Source organism: Somniosus microcephalus, chromosome 2 (genome assembly GCF_052327205.1).
Source record: "Somniosus microcephalus isolate GS21.2 chromosome 2, FLI_Smic_1.0, whole genome shotgun sequence".
Lineage (NCBI taxonomy): Eukaryota > Metazoa > Chordata > Chondrichthyes > Squaliformes > Somniosidae > Somniosus > Somniosus microcephalus.
The window spans coordinates 390823268-390842904 of record NC_140988.1 but is presented as its reverse complement, the minus strand read 5'-3'; the positions used below and the strand labels follow the sequence as shown (position 1 = coordinate 390842904).

At 50.8% G+C, this 19637-nt stretch overlaps 1 protein-coding gene across 5 annotated transcripts in view; it reads left to right on the top strand.

Moving 5' to 3' along the window:
• LOC147123873 (disintegrin and metalloproteinase domain-containing protein 12-like) overlaps positions 1-19637 on the top strand; it is a 566371-nt gene that overhangs the window by 357837 nt on the left and 188897 nt on the right. For all 5 annotated transcript variants that reach the window (XM_085976452.1, XM_085976457.1, XM_085976448.1 and 2 more), the window contains exons 19-20: positions 5480-5575; positions 6866-6925. In XM_085976452.1, coding sequence (XP_085832578.1) covers positions 5480-5575; positions 6866-6925 — 156 coding nt within the window. The remainder of the gene's footprint in view (positions 1-5479; positions 5576-6865; positions 6926-19637) is intronic.

The following is a 19637-nucleotide window of genomic DNA, read 5'->3' as shown; positions in this document are numbered from 1 at the left end:
GAAATATAGGCGCTGCTGGGCCTTTTTCACCAGAGAGGAGGTATTGAGGGACCAGGAGAGGTCTTCCATGATGTGGACTCCGAGGAACTTAAAGCTGTCCACCCTTTCCACCACAGCCCCATGGATGTGGATGGGGGTGTGACTTCCGCCTTTAGACTTCCTGAAGTCCACAATGATATCTTTGGTTTTCTTGATGTTAAGGGCCAGGTTGTTGTCGGCGCACCACTTCACGAGATGCTGGACCTCCTCCCTGTAGGCTGACTCATCGTTGTTGGTGATCTGGCCTACTACCATGGTATCATCCGCAAACTTGATGATGGTGTTGGAACCATGAACAGCCACACAGTCGTGGGTGAAGAGGGAGTAGAGGAGGGGGCTCAGCACACATCCTTGTGGGGCCCCCGTGTTCAGGGTCAGGGGGGGGGAGGTGTGGTTACCTTATTTGACAGACTGGGGTCTGTTTGTTAGGAAGTCCAGGGTCCAGTTGCAGAGGGAAGTGTTCAGGCCAAGAGTGTGGAGTTTGGTGGCCAGCTTGTTGGGGACGATAGTGTTGAATGCTGAGCTGTAGTCTATGAACAGCATTCTGATGTAGGTCTCTTTACCATCTAAGTGATTCAGTGCAGAGTGTAGAGCAGTTGTGATTGCATCCTCCGTTGATCTGTTTGCACAATAGGCAAACTGGCGTTGGTCAAGAGAGGCGGGAACACTGGCTTTGATGTGAGCCAGGACCAGTCTCTTGAAACACTTCATTATGATGGGTGTGAGTGCGACAGGTCGATAGTCGTTCAGGCACGTCACAGCCGTTTGTTTTGGCGCAGGAATAATGGTAGCGGTCTTGAAGCATGTAGGGACTACTGCCTGGGCCAATGACAGATTGAAGATGGCGGTGAAGACATCAGCCAGCACATTCCTTGAGTACCCGTCCAGGGATGCTATCCGGTCCAGCAGCCTTTCGTGTGTTCACTCCGCGTAGAACACCCCTTACGTCGGAGGTCGACAGAGTGAGCACCTGGTCTTCCGGGGGTGGCAAGGCTTTGGTAGCCGGCTCCCTGTTGTCCCTGTCGAAGCGAGCGTAGAAGTTGTTAAGCTCCTCCGGAAGGGAGGCATCGCTAACCGGGGGGCTGGTGTTTTTGCTCTTGTAGTCAGTGATGGACTGGATGCCTTGCCACATGCGCCGGGGGTCCGAGTTGTTGCGGAAGTGATCCTCTATCCGCAGTGTCTGTTTCCTTTTGGCAATCCTGATACCCTTTTTTCGGTTGGTCCTAGCTGCACTGTAAGCCGCCGCGTCGCCAGATTTAAATGCTGCGTCGCGTGCTTTCAACAGCGAGCGGACCTCTCCATTCATCCAGGGTTTCTGGTTGGGGTATGTCCTGATATTTTTATGGGTTGTGACAACCTCGATGCAACTGTTGATGTAGAATAGCACTGTGGATGCGTATTCCTCGATGTCATTATGGGCAAACATGCCCCAATCAGTGCGTTCGAAGCAATCCTGAAGCTCCGAGACTGCCCCCTCTGGCCATACTTTCACTGATGTTCTCACTCTTTTGATGAGCGGTTTGTATGCCGGGGCTAGAAACAGGGAGAGGTGGTCAGAGTTCCCAAGGTGGGGGCAGGGAATGGCCTTATAAGCGTCTATAATGCTCGTGTAGACTTGATCCAGTGTGTTCTCCCCAAGCAGAGTCAGCATGGTTTTATGAAAAGGAAATCATGTTTGACAAATTTATTAGAGTTCTTTGATATGTAACGAGCAGGGTAGATAAAGAAGAACTAGTACATGTATTGTATTTCGATTCCCAAAAAGCATTCCAATGTCCAGGAGTGAGACTGGAATGACGGCAGTGTCCGGGAGTGAGGCCGGAATGACTTCAGAGTCCGGGAGTGAGGCCGGAATGATGGCAGTGTCCAGGAGTGAGGCCGGAATGATGGCAGTGTCCGGGAGTGAGGCTGGAATGCCGGCAGTGTCCAGGAGTGAGGCTGGAATGCCAGCAGTGTCCGGGAGTGAGGCTGGAATGCCGGCAGTGTCCAGGAGTGAGGCTGGAATGCCGGCAGTGTCCAGGAGTGAGGCTGGAATGCCAGCAGTGTCCGGGAGTGAGGCTGGAATGCCGGCAATGTCCGGGAGTGAGGCTGGAATGCCAGCAGTGTCCGGGAGTGAGGCTGGAATGCCGGCAGTGTCCGGGAGTGAGGCTGGAATGCTGGCAGTGTCCGGGAGTGAGGCTGGAATGACAGCAGTGTCCGGGAGTGAGGCTGGCAGTGTCCGGGAGTAAGGCTGGAATGCTGGCAGTGTCCGGGAGTGAGGCTGGAATGCCGGCAGTGTCTGGGAGTAATTCTGGAATGCTGGCAGTGTCCGGGAGTGAGGCTGGAATGCTGACAGTGTCCGGGAGTGAGGCTGGAATGCTGGCAGTGTCCGGGAGTGAGGCTGGAATGACGGCAGTGTACGGGAGTGAGGCTGGAATGCCGGCAGTGTCCGGGAGTGAGGCTGGAATGCTGGCAGTGTCTGGGAGTGAGGCTGGAATGCCGGCAGTGTCTGGGAGTGATTCTGGAATGCTGGCAGTGTCCGGGAGTGAGGCTGCAATGCCGGCAGTGTCCGGGAGTAAGGCTGGAATGCCGGCAGTATCCGGGAGTAAGGCTGGAATGCCGGCAGTGTCCGGGAATGAGGCTGGAATGATGGCAGTGTCCGGGAGTGAGGCTGGAATGCTGACAGTGTCCGGGAGTGAGGCTGGAATGCTGGCAGTGTCCGGGAGTGAGGCTGGAATGACGGCAGTGTACGGGAGTGAGGCTGGAATGCCGACAGTGTCCGGGAGTGAGGCTGGAATGCTGGCAGTGTCCGGGAGAGAGGCTGGAATGACGTCAGTGTCTGGGAGTGAGGCCAGAATGCCGACAGTGTCTGGGAGTGAGGCTGGAATGACGGCACTGTGTGGGAGTGAGGCCAGAATGCCGACAGTGTCTGGGAGTGAGGCTGGAATGACGGCACTGTCTGGGAGTAAGGCTGGAATGCCGGCAGTGTCTGGGAGTGAGGTTGGAATGTCGTAACTGTCTGGGAGTGAGGCTGGAATGCTGGCAGTGTGCGGAAGTGAGGCTGGAATGCCGAGAGTGAGGCTGGAATGATGGCAGCGTCCGGGAGTGAGGCCGGAATGCCGGCAGTGTCCGGGAGTGAGGCTGGAATGCTGGCAGTGTCCGGGAGTAAGGCTGGAATGCCGGCAGTGTCTGGGAGTGAGGCTGGAATGATGGAACTGTCTGGGAGTGAGGCTGGAATGCTGGCAGTGTGCGGAAGTGAGGCTGGAATGCCGAGAGTGAGGCTGGAATGATGGCAGCGTCCGGGAGTGAGGCTGGAATGACTTCAGAGTCCGGGAGTGAGGCTGGAATGCCGGCAGTGTCCGGGAGTGAGGCTGGAATGACTTCAGAGTCCGGGAGTGAGGCTGGAATGCTGGCAGTGTCCGGGAGTGAGTCTGGAATGCTGACAGTGTCCGGGAGTGAGGCTGGAATGCTGGCAGTGTCCGGGAGTGAGGCTGGAATGACGGCAGTGTACGGGAGTGAGGCTGGAATGCCGGCAGTGTCCGGGAGTGAGGCTGGAATGCTGGCAGTGTCTGGGAGTGAGGCTGGAATGCCGGCAGTGTCTGGGAGTGATTCTGGAATGCTGGCAGTGTCCGGGAGTGAGGCTGGAATGCCGGCAGTGTCTGGGAGTGAGGCTGGAATGCCCGCACTGTCTGGGAGTGAGGCTGGAATGCTGGCTGTGTCCGGGAGTGAGGCTGGAATGCTGGCTGTGTCCGGGAGTAAGGCTGGAATGCCAGCAGTGTCTGGGAGTGAGTCTGAAATGACGGCAGTGTCCGGGAGTGTGGCTGGAATGCCGGCAGTGTCTGGGAGTGAGGCTGGAATGCTGGCAGTGTCCTGGAGTGAGGCCGGAATGACGGCAGTGTCTGGGAGTGAGGCTGGAATGCCGGCAGTGTCTGGGAGTGAGGCCGGAATGCCGGCAGTGTCTGGGAGTGAGGCTGGAATGATGGCAGTATCCAGGAGTAAGGCTGGAATGCCAACAATGTCTGGGAGTGAGGCTGGAATGCCGGGAGTGAGGCTGGAATGCTGGCAGTGTCCGGGAGTGAGGCTGGAATGAAAGCAGTGTCCAGGAGTGAGGCTGGAATGCCAGCAGTGTCCGGGAGTGAGTCTGGAATGCTGGCCATGTCCAGGAGTGAAGCTGGAATGCTGGCAGTGTCCGGGAGTGAGGCCGGAATGACGGCAGTGTCCGGAAGTGAGGCTGGAATGACAGCAGTGTCCGGGAGTGAGGCCGGAATGCCGGCAGTGTCCGGGGGTGAGGCTGGAATGCCGGCAGTGTCCGGGAGTGAGGCTGGAATGCCGGCCGTGTCCGGGAGTGAGGCTGGAATGTCGGCAGTGTCCGGGAGTGAGGCTGGAATGCTGGCAGTGTCCGGGAGTGAGGCCGGAATGACGGCACTGTCTGGGAGTGAGACTAGAATGCTGGAAGTGTCCGGGAGTGGGGCTGGAATGCTGGGAGTGAGGCTGGAATGCCAGAAGTGTCCGCGAATGAGGCTAGAATACCAGAAGTGTCCGGGAGTGAGGCCGGAATGCTTGCAGTATCCGTGAGTTAGGCCGGAATAGCGGGAGTGTCTGGAGAGAGGCTGGAATGATGGCAATGTCCGGGAGTGAGGCTGAAATGCCGGGAGTGTCCGTTAGTGAGGCCAGAATGACGGCAGTGTCTGGGTCTGAGGCTGGAATGCCGGGAGTGTCCGTGAGTAAGGCTGGAATGACGGCACTCTTTGGGAGTGAGGCCAGAATGACGGGAGTGTCTGGGAGTGAGGCTGGAATGATGGCTATGTCCGGGAGTGAGGCTGGAATGACGGCACTGTCTGGGAGTGAGGCCAGAATGACTGGAGTGTCTGGGAGTGAGACTGGAATGACGGCAGTGTCTGGGAGTAAGGCTGGAATGATGGCAGTGTCCGGGAGTGAGGCTGGAATGACGGCACTGTCTGGGAGTGAGGCCAGAATGACTGTAGTGTCTGGGAGTGAGGCTGGAATGACGGCAGTGTCTGGGAGTAAGGCTGGAATGATGGCAGTGTCCGGGAGTGAGGCTGGAATGCCGGGAGTGAGGCTGGAATGCTGGGAGTGAGGCTGGAGTGAGGGCCGTGTCCTGGAACTCTGAGCCTATATAATGGTGGCTCAGGTATGGGAAATGAAGCTTGAGAAGCTCCACCAGTGGAAGATTGGAGCCATGGCAGCTGTAGCTGCTCACTCAATAAGGGAAATCCTATCTAGATGCCAGCTGGAGTCGTGGCAGAGAACAGTGATGCGTACTAATTTGAATATATTATAGATAGATATTTCAGGGGTTTTCCCAGTAGGTAGTCACCTCCTTTAGATGATGTAATTTATGGCGACCCTGTGACAGTTTGTATAGGTTCTGGATGGAGTGGGGTCGTGAACCCGAGACCTTTTCTTACTACTTGCTTTCTTATCTCCTTACATTTCACAGCAGAAAAAGTTGATCCTAAAAGTCTAAAACCAACCCCTGGAATTATCGAAGACAATTTCATCCATCTTAAAGCAAGAACAACCGGTGCTGGACGCGGTAAGGGAACTCTGACAACTCTCTTAGTCATTTACAGCAAACTGTCCTACCGTGGCCCAAAAGAGGGATCAACCGCCTCAGGATTCACATACACCCAGACACCAATGTCATGGCTGAACAGAATGGCACTGAAATACTGTGAGAGTTCCACTGATCTCCCGCCAGAGTCAGAGAACAGAAGAACCGGAGGAGGCCATTCAGCCCCTCCAGCCTTTTCTGCCATTTAATGAGATCAGGGCTGACCTGTATCTTAAATCCATCTACCCGCCTTGGTTCCAAATCCCTTAATACCCTTGCTTAATACAAATCTATCAATCTCAGTTTTGAAATTTTCAATTGACCCCCAACCTCAATAGCTTTTTGGGGGAGAGAGTTCCAGATTTCCACCACCCTTTGTGAGAAGAAGTGCCTCCTGACATCACCCCTGAACGGCCTAACTCTAATTTTAAGATTATGCCCCCTTGTTCTGGACTCTCCCATCAGCGGAAATAGTTTCTCCCTGTCTGCCTTATCAATTTCTTTAATCATCTTAAACACCTCAATTAGATCACCCCTTAATATTCTATACTTAGGCCTCATCTATGCAACCAGTCCACATAATTTACTCTTTTAGCCCAGGGCAGGAGACTGGGAAAACCCACGGAATTGGAGGGCCAGGATATTCATTGTTAATGACAGGAATACAGAACCAGCAGCTACTTCCCATCTCATTTTGATATAAAAAACAAAAGTGAGGTTTGTGGTCTGTCCAGCAAGACACATCATGGGGCTGCCTGATCTCTAAAGGTGGTTGTACTCAGTACTGGCACTCGGCCACACATTCTATAATGAGCTACATGGTCCTGTTGCTGGTTCTAATTTGTACTTTATCACTATGTTTTGTGTTTTAAAGTTTCTGGGTGCAGGCATATTCTCAGACTCGGCCCAATGGTGTATCAGATGGAAAGTGGTGCCCACCGTCTGCCATTTCCATTCGCAGCATCATTAGGAAAAGCGTGTCTCTGCCTCACAGCAGTGATTACACATCAGAGGGAGCTCAACACCTCAGGGTATATTTTTTGACAAACACTTAACACACTTGTGTTAAATCCATCAATGTGCTTTTATAACAAAAATATGCCTCAAAATGTCTGCATAAAAATGCCATAATAATGAGTGGCGGAGAGACCCACACGTCTCACCTTATGGCATGTTCGATCTATCCAGTGACAGCCAGCCAGGTGTGATATCAGTAGTTTGTCAATGTGTATTATTGTAGCTGATATTTCAGGTGTTACTGTTTTACTGCAGGTTTTAGAACTGGCACAACCACGCCACAGGTTTTGGTAACAGGGATGCATGAAGATTCGGGTAAGGAAATGCACCAAAGGAACCGTTTAACCATTTCCAGGGAATCTTGTTTTACAGTCTCCAATTGAACAGACGGATGTTTTTGGCAGCCAACATTTCTGAAAAGTAACCACAATCTCGTGATTAATTATTGCCCGTGTCAGCAGTCACTTTGTTGAACATAATCATGGCTGGTTACAGCATGTTCCAAGTCACAAGTGACGCACGGAGAAGGGGCCAGCTCAGCAGATCCTGTGATCATTGTGCACGCTGGGTGACACACTGTCATGTATTGGATCAAACGAACCAGTGAAATAGGCGGAGTCTGCATTAGAAATTTACAGTAAATAACAACAGAAATTGCTGAAAACACTCAGCAGGTCAGGCAGCATCAAGGAGAGAGAAACAGAGTTAACGTTTCGGGTCGAGGACCCCTCATTAGAAATTTAAGGACCTGGCTTCTCAGAGTGGAAATGTTCCAAAGCACAGCCATTCTGGGTGAAGGTGGTCATAATTCTCCGCTTAGATTCCCAACATAATGCCTAAGTTTTCAGATTAATGCTGTTAAGATAATGAGGAATTCTGGCCTTGTGTGTGCTGGTTCCAGCTTGAATATATCAGTGGCCCATACAACAATTTCATCACGTTGGGATGACAATTGGCCACATTGTCCAAGTGTCTAGATTACCTTTTTTAATTTGATTTCAAGATATGGGCAATGCTGGAAGGGCACATTTGTTTCCCTGGTGGTGGTGCTGGGCCTTTCTGTTGTCTGGGCCATTCCAGGAAGCACTGAGTCAACTACAGTGTACTGGAGGCAGATGTAGGCTGGACAAGGTGGAGGTAGTAGGCTCCCTTCCCTCAACACTATTAGTGAAACACTTGGGTTTTTGCAACAAACTAACAGCTTTAACAGTCATAAGAACATAAGAAAGAGGAGCAGGAGTCGGCCAGCCGGCCCCTCGAGCCCGCTCCGTCATTCAATAAGATCATGGCTGATCCAATCTTGTCCTCAACACCACCTCCCAGTCTCTCCCCACACCCCTTGACTCCCTATAATTCAAATGCCTGTCAATCTCCGCCTTGAATATATTCACTGACTCCGCCTCCACAGCTCTCTGGGGCAGAGAATTCCAAAGATTCACGACTCTCTGAGAGGAGAAATTCCTCCTCATCTCTGTCTTAAATGGGCGACCCCTTATTCTGAATCTATGCCCCCTCGTTCTAGATTCCTCCACGAGGGGAAACATCCTCTCAGCATCCACCCTGTCAATCCCCCTCAGAAACTTATATGTTTCAATAAGATCACCTCTCATTCTTCTAAACTCCAATGAGTATAGGCCCAACCTGCTCAACCTTTCCTCATACGTCAACCCCTTCAGCTCAGGAATCAACCGAGTGAACCTTCTCTGCACTGCCTCCAATGCAAGTATATCCTTCCTTAAATATGGAGACCACAACTGTACGCAGTGCTCCAGGTGCGGTCTCACCAGCGCCCTGTACAGTTGCATCAAAACTTCGCTTGTCATTTCTTTTCCTAATGCCAGCTCACAAATTGATTGAATTCAATATCACAGCTTACATCACATGTTCACTCATGAACTCATGACCTCTGGGTCACCAGGGTTACAAGGCTACCATACCCATTGAGGTGTGCTTTGGCCCACTGAATCTCATTCAAAACAAATACATGTTGCCATGAGAACGAAGCACAAATGCTTGTTAAGCTTATTACATAGGATTACACAGGATCTATGGCACAGAAACAGGCCATTCGGCCCAACCAGTCCATGCCGGCGTTTATCCTCCACTCGAGCCTCCTCCCGTCTTTCCTCATCTAAATCTATCAGCGTAACTCTCTATTCCCGTCTCCCTCATGTGATGATCTAATTGCCCCTTAAAAACATCTAAACTATTCACCTCAACCACTCCCTGTGGCAGCGAGTTCCACATTCTCACCACTCTCTGGGTAAAGAAGTTTCTTCTGAATTCCCTATTGGTTTCTTGGTGACTATCTTATATTGATGGCCTCTAGTTTTGCTCTTTCCCCACAAGTGGAAACACTCTCTCTGTATCCACTCTATCAAAACCTTTCATAATTTTAAAGCCCTCTATTAGGTCACCCCTCAGCCTTCTTTTTTCAAGAGAAAAGAAACTCAGCCTGTTCATCCTTTCCTGATATGTATACCCTCGCATTTCTGGTACCATCCTTGTAAATCTTCTCTGCACCCTCTCCAGTGCCTGATGAACAAGATTTGTCCAAACAGTTCTCATTCATAATCATGCAGCAGAACGTAAGAAATAGGAGCTGGAGTCGGCCATTTGGCCCTTCGAGCCTGTTCCGCCATTCAATGAGATCATGGCTGATCTTCCTCCTCAACTCCACCTTCCCGCACTATCCCCATATCACTTAGTTCCCTTAGTTCCCAAAAATTTATCGACCTCTGTCTTGAATATACTCAATGACTGAGCCTCCACAGCTCTCTGGGGTAGAGAATGCCAAAGATTCACAACCCTTTGAGTGAAGAAATTTCTCCTCATCTCAGTCCTAAATGGCCGACCCCTTATTCTGACACTGTGACCCGTAGTTCTAGATTCCCCAGCCAGGGGAAACATCCTCTCAGCATTAACCAGTCAGAAGAAGGGGGGCAGGCAGGTAGTCAGGAAAGCCCCAGAGTGCATCACACTCAACAACCGTTTTTCTGTGTTGGAAAACGGTGAAAGTGACGGTTCCTCTGGGGAGTGCAGCCAGAGCCAAGTTCACGGCACTGTGGGTGGCTCAGCTGCACAAGGTGGGAGGAGTAAGAGTGGAAGGGCAATAGTGGTAGGAGGCTCAATAGTGAGGGGTGCAGACAGGCGTTTCTGTGGCCATAGACGTGACTCCAGGATGATATGTTGCCTCCCTGGTGCCGGGGTCAAGGATGTCACTGAACAGCTGCAGGGCGTTCTGAAGGGGGAGGGCGAACAGTCAGAGGTCATGGTTCACATTGGTACCAACGACATAGGTAGAAAGAGGGATGAGGTCCTGCAACAAGAACTTAGGGAGCTAGGTAGCAGATTAAAAAGCAGGACCTCAAAGGTTGTAATCTCTGGATTACTTCCGGTGCACATGCTAGTGAGTATAGGAATAGGAGGATAGAGCAGATGAATGCGTGGCTAAAGAGTTGGTGCAAGAGGGAGGGCTTTAGTTTCCTGGATCACTGGCTCTGCTTCTGGGGAAGGTGGGACCTGTACAGGTCGGACAGGTTGCACCTGAACCGGAATGGGACCAACATCCTTGCGGGGAGGTTTGCTAGTGCTATTGGGGGGGTTTAAACTAACTTGGCAGGGGGATGGGATACAGAGTGGAGCTATAGTAGGAGGTGATGCATAGCCAAATATAGAGGAAAAAACAAGTCAGTCTGGAAGGCAGAGCAAATATGTAACGGCACAAGGGAGTATGGCAAGGCTGGATGGCATTTATTTTAATGCAAGGAGTCTTGCGAGTAAGGCAGATGAATTGAAGGTGTTGATGAACACATGGGAGTATGATATTGTTGCTATCACAGAGACATGGTTGAGGGACGGGCAGGACTGGCAGCTCAATATTCCGGGGTATAGAATCTTCAGGCGAGACAGAGGGGGGTGTAAAAGAGGAGGGGGTGTCGCAATATTAATCAAGGAGTCAATTACTGCTGTAAGGAGGGATGATATCTTTGCAGGTTCCTCTAATGAGGCCATATGGGAAGAACTTAAAAACAAAAAGGGGGCAAGCACTTTGCTGGGAGTGTACTATAGGCCCCCAAACAGTCAGGGGGAGATAGAGGAACAGATATGTAGGCAAATCTCAGAAAAGTGTAGAAATAATAAGGTAATTATAGTAGGGGATTTCAACTTCCCCAATATTAACTGGGATAGTCAGAGTGTGAAAGGCTTAGAGGATGCGGAATTCTCAAAGTGCATCCAGGAGAGCTTTTTGAGCCAGCATGTAGAAAGTCCTAGAAACATAGAAGATAGGAGCAGGAGTAGGCCATTCGGCCCCTCGAGCCTGCTCTGCCATTCAATGCAATCATGGCTGATCATCCAAATTCAGTACCCTGTCCCTGCTTTCTCCCCATACCCCTTGATCCCTTTAGCCTTAAGAAATATATCCAACTCCTTCTTGAATATATTTGATGAATTGGCCTCTACTGCCTTCTGTGGTAGAGAATTCCACAGGTTCACCACTCTCTGGGTGAAGAAATTCCTCCTCATTTCTGTCCTAAATGGCTTACCCCTTATCCTTAGACTGTGTCCCCTGGTTCTGGACTCCCCAACCATATGAACATCCTTCCTGTATCTAGTCTGTCCAGTCCTGTCAGAATTTTATAAGTTTCAATGAGATCCCCTCTCATTCTTCTAAACTGCAGCGAGTATAAGCCCAATCAACCCAATCTCTCCTCATACATCATTCCTGCCACCCCAGGTATCAGCCTGGTGAATCTTCGCTGAACTCCTTCCATGCCAAGAACATCCTTCCTCAGATAAGGCGACCAAAACTGTACACAATACTCAAGATGTGGTCTCACCAAGGCCCTGTACAACTGCAGCAAGACATCCTTGTTCCTGTACTCAAACCCTCTCACTATGAAGGCCAACATACCATTTGCCTTCTTAACCGCCTGCTGCACCTGCATGCTTACCTTCAGCGACTGGTGCACAAGGACACCCAGGTCTCGTTGCACTTCCCCTTCTCCCAATCTATTGCCATTCAGATAATAATCTGCCTTCCTGTTTTTGCCACCAAAGTGGATAACCTCACATTAATCCACGTTATATTGCATCTGCCATGCTTCTGCCCAATCACCCAACCTGTCCAAATCATCCTGGAGTTTCTCGGCATCCTCCTCACAGCATACACGCCCACCCAGCTTTGTGTCCTACAAGTGAGAGGGCGGTACTGGACCTAATTCTAGGGAATGTAGTCAGGCAAGTGGTAGAAGTGTCAGTAGGAGAGCATTTTGGTGACAGTGACCATAATTCGGTGAGATTTAAGGTAGTCATGGAAAAGGACAAAGATGGACCGGAAGTAAAGGCCTAGAAATTCGGTTGGTAGCGCCAGCGATTAGCGTCTAAAGAGCCCGAGAATTGGGGCGTTACCCAATGTTAGGGCGGGCGCAGTGAATATTGCGCCACCTCCCATATTGAGTATTGTTTTAGCGCCGGCGCTAACTCTTTGCGCGCGCCCGTGGGCGCAGGCAGATCATGACGTCATTTCAGTGTGCAACGCCTTTTTGGTGCCCAGGACCGGATATTGGGTGGCGCCCGGAACCTTTGCGCCTAGCACTGTTAGTGACAGTTCAATGGAACGCTACCAGGCCTTTCTCGTAGTCGGGGGGCGCTATTTAAAGGGGACAGCTCTAGTATAAAAGCTGCAGCCACTTGGCCTGTTCATTGTGATCGTTGCTGGAGAGAGTTGGTGAGCTACTGTGGAGCAGATTTTTTGGAATTTAGTCTTAGAATACTTGGGACCTTCAAACCTGTCCAGAGCAGCTGGAGCGCTACACCTAACAGCGTTTGGACCGACTGGCATCGGTATGGGAGCTGCTTTGGATGGCAACGTCCTCATGGCCAGACACTGTGAAGGGGCAGAGAGACGGCGGGAGAGAGGGCCGGGAATGGCCAGAAGGAGGAGGGGCAATGGAGGTCGGCCAATCCGAGGGTACGCTGCGAGGGTATTCAGGCAGCAGGTCTCATACCTTGCAATGTCAGAGGAGCAGTGTGTGCGAAGGCTCCGATTCGGGAAGGAGGTTGTAACTGAGCTGTGCCACCTGCTTGCTCAGGATCTGCAGCCGCGTCTACGGTGCAGGACCTCTGTCGGTGTCAGTTAAAGTGACTGTTGCCCTCAATTTCTATGCCACCGGATCCTTTCAGGCAGCCACTGGGGACATTGCGAATACCTCTCAGTTTGCAGTCCATTGTTGCATCAGACAAGTTACAGCTGCCCTTTATAGACGAAGGCGTCAATTCATCAACTTCCCTCTGAGCCTGGAGAAGCAGGCGGAGCGCGCGCAGGGCTTCGCTGCTATTGCGGACTTCCCCATGGTGCAGGGGGCGATTGATTGCACACACGTGGCTTTGCGGGCGCCATTGCTCAATCCTGAGGACTTCCGCAACCGCAAGGGGTTCCACTCCCTCAATGTGCAGCTGGTCTGTGACCACCGCCAAATGATCATGGCAGTCAACGCCCAATTCCCAGGGAGCAGCCACGATGCCTTCATCCTGTGGCAGACCTCAGTTTGTGACCTTTTTGAGGGGCCGGCTCGCCCACGAGGTTGGCTTCTTGGGAACAAGGGCTATCCTTTCTGCCCATGGCTGATGACACCACTCCGTTTGGCCGCCACCCCAGCAGAAGAGCTGTACAACAGCAGCCATCAGGCGACCAGGAACATTGTAGAGCACACTATTGGTGTGCTCAAACAGCGTTTCCGCTGTCTGGACCATTCGGGGGGAGCCCTGCAGTACTCGCCGGAGCAAGTGGGTCACATCGTCGTCGTCTGCTGCATGCTCCACAACTTGGCGATTCGACGCACCCAGCCAATGCCAGCTGTCCCTCAAGGTCCAGCAGAGCAGGCGGACGAGGAGGAGGAGGAGGAGGACGAGCAGGCGGACGAGGAGGAGGAGGAGGAGGAGGAGGAGGCGGAGGAGGAAGATGGGAGGGCTCCTGCAAGTGGAAGGGCCATCTGTCAGAGGCTCATCAGGACTCGGTTCCAGGCCCCTCTGGCGGAATGATGGGTGTCATTCGTCCTGAGCACTGCGGATCTTTGAAAGGCTCTGAAGGCCAGCATGACTGTAAATAGTTACGTGTACCATTGCAAATTAAAACTTTTCTTTATTGTCACAAAAGTCCTTCCTTCCAGCATAACAACGTCATGTCAACAGAAACCATAACTAACAAAATAACAGTTAACTCTTCGGCAAAGACGCAAAACTAAACAAACCATTTCTAACTATCACAACAGGTGAGGGAGTCCTTCAATTTGGCCAAAGAAACGTCTCTGCACCTCCCTCTACTGCTGGCCCCTTGATGGACAACGACTTCTCTTTCGCGGTCGGCCCCTTCCCTCCCTGCTGCTCCTATGTAATTGAACCCCAGTGGCGGGGTCAAGGCTGGGGGAAGCCTGCTGACTGTGTGGAAGCGCAGAAGCCCCTGAGGGACGGCCTGGCCGACCTCTGGTCTTGGAGGGTGCGGAGGCTGGCTGCTTGATCTGAGCATGGCTGGAAGCAGTGTGCCCTGCAGGTGGTGGCAGCTGCACTGCAGACGTACCAGCGGTGGCATGAGCAATGGTCACCTGCCAAGAGAGGACACCTGCACCATGGTCGGACGACACACTGGCTCTCTGAGGGGACCGGTTCGGCTCAACCGCCACAGTCGCCTGCTCTACTGATTCCTGGCCTTGTATGGTACTGGAAGGGCCCGGGGTGATCCTAGCTGATGCAGATAGGGTGGCTGCAGTGAGAGTTCGCGTTGCCTCAATCTGGGTGTGGACGAGGCCAGCAAGTGACTGCGTGGCAGCAGTGAGGACCTGTGTGGCAGGTGCCAGTGCTTCGGAGAAGCCCTGGACAGTTCCTTCCATTGCTTCGGACAAGGCCGGAGCAGTCCGTTCCACTGCCTCGGACAAGCCCTGGACAGACCTTTCCAGGGATTGTCCGAGGCTCTGAACAGTCCTCTCCATAGCAGCCTCGAAGCCCTGGACAGTCCTCTCCATTGCTGCCCCGAAGCCCTGGACAGTCCTCTCCATTGCTGCTCCAAAGTCCAACACACTCTTTGCCAGTGTTTCTATCGACTGAGGCATCCTCCCCACTGCAGCCATCAGCTCAGTGTGCCTGAGCCGGGCCTGGGTGCTCATTTCAGCAAGGCTACGCACCTCCTCTGCACTCTGTGCAGCAGTCATCACTCCCTGCCTTGCCCTCCGGGGAGCCGGTGGCCGAACTTGTCTACCCCACCCCGCGCTGCTGCATGCCGCTTGTTCCGGCAACTGGCTCATCAGCAGAGCCCCCCCCCTCCCCTCCAGGGAACTACTATTCCCAGTCTGCAGATGTGTACACTCCCCTGAAGTTGGAATGGATGCTCCGGCTTCCTCCTGATCCTCGCCTCCGGAGGCACTGGCACTGGCAGCTTCAGGGCACAGATCCCGAGTTGGTGATGCAGCATCTGAAAGCAGGGAGGTGGAAGAGTGGCTTTAGCAAAAGGACAGCTTGGCAGCAAGGGATGCCAGATTGCGGCAAGGCTCTGACATGGCTGCACACTGAGAATGCATGCTGGCGGGGGGACCAAGTGGAAGGAGACAGTTGTAAAAGGTGAGAACCTTACCATCGCTGTCGACAATGGGGTCGGCAGCTGCAGTGGTAACAGGACCACTCAGACGTCCTCCAAGAACCTGGTGCACTCTCTCCTCGAGATCCGTGAGAGTGACCACTTGTGGAGGTCCTCCACCGGTTCGAAGCTGGTCTTTGCGAATCTTTGCCAGCTTGGACTGCAGGGGAAAGGAGGGGAAGTTATGTTACATAATGCCCTGACTGATCATCTCATGCCCCCCATGGTGCAAGAGCCCTTACATGATGCCCTGAGTGAGCATCTCATGCCCCCCATGGTGCAAGAGCCCTTACATGATGCCCTGAGTCAAATGTGGATGTGTGTGCCCAGAAAGGGCCATGGGTGCTTGCTGGCAGATGGCCAATGGGGCACAGCCTACCCTGTAGTCATAAAGACAGGTGCAAATGAAGGGATGCAGAAGTTTGCAGAAACAACACTCACCCTGACGACCCGAGTGAGGTCGTTGAATTTCTTTCTGCATTGGACAGGGCTCCTGGTCACCATGTTGCTGGAGTTGACCCTCTGGCATACATCCCTCCAAGCTCGTCAGTAGTCCTTATGATTCGGCCTCCTGCCATTGTCTGGGTACAGAACATCTCGCCGGCGCTCCACTGCGGCCACCAATTGCTCCAGAGCCTCATTGGTGAAGCGCTCTGCTCTCTCTCTCACCTTCTCCATCTGGTCCAAGTTTTTAGCGCCAGAGAAGGGCCTGCGCCGATTCTGAGGCCTGCAAGGCGCAGAGTGTGGAAGCTGAGGCTGACTGACCCACCCCTTTAAGAGCCGGCCGGCGCCTGAAAGTCTCATGGTTATCGGTAATTGAGAGCACCTGCGCTGCGCCCGTCCGCGCCGATATTGGGTTGCGCCGGAAGTTTAGCGCCTTAGGAGTCCCGTGCAACGCCTGAATTCGCGCCTCAATCACCTTTGGGCGATAAGTTGCATCTGGCTATAAACTTTGCGCAGCGCCAGTTCTAACGCCTCAAGCGGGGCTATACCCAATTTCTAGGCCAGAGTGTATTCCCTTGCCATGTTAGCCCTCCCCAAATGCATTACCTCACACTTCTCCAGATTGAATTCCATTTGCCACTGTTCTGCCCACCTGACCAGTCCAGTGCTGCACTATCAGAGGTGCAGTCTTTTGGATGAGACGTTAAACTAAGACCCCGTCTGCTCTCTCGGGTGGATGTAAAAGATCCCATGGCACTATTTCGAAGAAGAGCAGGGGCGATCTCCCCGGTATCCTGGCCAATACTTATCCTTCAAACAACATAATAAAAACAGATTATCTGGTCATTAACACGTTGCTGTTTGTGGGACCTTGCTGTGCACAAATCGGCTGCCACATTACAACCGTTGTTGTGTATGTACCTTTAAGAGAAGAACTGATTCTATATTGCAGTACCGGCAGTGACCACCCCTGTATATAAAGCCATAGCAGGCTTCTGTATTTCAGTCTTGAGGTCCCCTCCGTTCAGTAAATACCTGTTTTATTGTTCTCCTGCAGTCCGAGTATTATTGATACCCGGACACTACAACAGTGACTCCACTTCAAAAGTACTTCATTGGCTGTAAAGTGCTTTGAGACATCCGGTGGTCATGGAAGGCGCTATAGAAATGCAAGTCTTTTTTTATATCTTCCTGCAGTCTGCAGCTTTCTTCTTCATTATCAACCACACGGCCAATTTTTGTATCATCAGCAAACTTCTTAATCATACGTCCTACATTCAAGTCCAAATCATTGACATATACCACAAAAAGCAAAGGACCCAGTACTGAGCCCTGCAGAACCCCACTGGAAACAGCCTTCATTCACAAAACCACCCTTCGACCATTACCCTTTGTTTCCTGCCTCTGAGCCAATTTTGGATCCAACTTGCCACTTTGCCTTGGATCCCACGGGCTTTTACTTTCGTGACCAGTCTGCCATGTGGGACCTGATCAGTGGTGTACATTTAAGGAGTTATTTTACAACTTCCAAAAAAAATATATTCCACTGAGAAGAAAAGGGTGTAAAAGAAAAGACAGCCATCCGTGGCTAAGTAAAGAAATTAAGGATAGTATTCGACTAAAAACAAGGGCATATAAGGTAGCCAAATCTAGTGGGAGGATAGAGGATTGGGAAAACTTTAAAAGACAGCAAAAAATAACAAAAAGATTGATTAAGAAAGGGAAGATAGATTATGAAAGTAAATTAGCAAAAAATATAAAAACAGATAGTAAGAGTTTTTATAGTTATATAAAAAGAAAAAGGGTGGCTAAAGTTGGTCCCTTAGAGGATGAGACCGGGAAATTAATGGTGGGAAATATGGAGATGGCAAAAACACTGAATGAATATTTTACATCAGTCTTTACAGTAGAAGACACTAAGAATATCCCAACACTGGACAAACAGGGGGCTAAAGGGGGGGAGGAGCTAAACACGATCAAAATCACTAAGGAAGTGGTACTCGGTAAAATAATGGGACTCAAGGCGGATAAATCACCTGGACCCGATGGCTTACATCCTAGGGTCTTGAGGGAAGTGGCGGTAGGGATTGTGGATGCATTGGTAATAATTTTCCAAAACTCCCTGGACTCGGCAAAGGTCCCGGCAGACTGGAAAACTGCTAATGTAACACTCTTATTTAAAAAGGGCAGTAGGCAGAAGGCTGGAAACTATAGACCGGTTAGCCTAACATCTGTGGTAGGTAAAATTTTGGAGTCCATTATTAAGGAGACAGTAACAGGACATTTGGATAATCATCATTTAATAGGACAAAGTCAGCATGGTTTTATGAAGGGGAAGTCATGTTTGACAAATTTGCTGGAGTTCTTTGAGGAAGTAACGTATAGGGTGGATAAAGGGGAACCAGTGGACGTAGTGTATTTAGACTTCCAAAAGGCATTTGACAAGGTGCCACACAAAAGATTATTGCTTAAGATAAAAAATCACGGGATTGGGGTAATATTCTGGCATGGATAGAGGATTGGCTATCTAACAGAAGGCAGAGAGTTGGGATAAATGGTTCATTCTCAGACTGGCAATCAGTAACTAGTGGTGTTCCGCAGGGGTCAGTGCTGGGTCCCCAACTCTTTACAATCTATATTAACGATTTGGAGGAGGGGACCGAGTGTTACATATCAAAGTTTGCAGATGATACTTAGATGGGAGGGAAAGTAGTGAGTGAGGAGGACATAAAAAACCTGCAAGGGGACATCGACAGGCTAAGTAAGTGGGCAGAGATTTGGCAGATGGAATACAATACTGGAAAGTGTGAGGTTATGCACTTTGGCAGGAAAAATCGTAGAGCAAGTTATTATCTTAATGGCAAGAAACTGGAAAGTACTGAAGTACAAAGGGATCTGGGGGTCCTGGTGCATGAAACTCAAAAGGTTAGTATGCAGGTGCAGCAAGTGATTAAGAAGGCCAATGGAATGTTGGCTTTCATTGCTAGGGGGATAGAATATAAAAATAGGGAGGTATTGCTTCAGTTGTACAAGGTATTGGTGAGACCGCACCTGGAATACTGCGTACAGTTTTGGTGTCCATACTTAAGAAAGGACATACTTGCTCTCGAGTCAGTACAAAGAAGGTTCACTCGGTTAATCCCGGGGATGAGGGGATGGACATATGAGGAGAGGTTGAGTAGATTGGGACTCTACTCATTGGAGTTCAGAAGAATGAGAGGCGATCTTATTGAAACATATAAGATTGTGAAGGGGTTGGATCGGGTGGATGCGGGGAAGATGTTCCCGATGATGGGTGAAACTAGAACTAGGGGGCATAGTCTTAGAATAAGGGGCTGCTCTTTCAAAACTGAGATGAGGAGGAACTACTTCACTCAGAGGGTGGTAGGTCCATGGAATATGCTGCCCCAAAAAGCTGTAGAAGCTACATCATTACATAAATTTAAAACAGAAATAGACAGTTTCCTAGAAGTAAAGGGAATTAAGGGTTACGGGGAGCGGGCAGGAATTTGGACATGAGTCTCGGTTCGGATCGGTCATGGCCCTGTGGGTAGCGGAGCAGGCCCAGGGGCCGTGTAGCCTGATCCTGCTCCTATTTCGTGTGTCTAATTCTGTTAGATTCAGGAGATGGTTCTGTGATAGTGGATTGGCAGTTAGGATCAGATCAGCCATGATCTTATTGAATGGCGGAGCAGGCTCGAGGGGCCGATTGGCCTACTCCTGCTCCTATTTCTTATGTTCTTAAAAGCCTTGCTAAAATCCATATAGACTACAGCAAACACCCTACCGTCATCGACACTCTTTGTTACCTCCTCAAAAAATTCAATCAAGTTAGTCAGACAGGACCTTCCCTTAACAAATCTATGCTGACTGTCCCTGATTAATCCGTGTCTTTCTAAATGAAGATTTATCCTGTCCCTCAGAATTTTTTCCAATAATTTCTCCACCACCAAG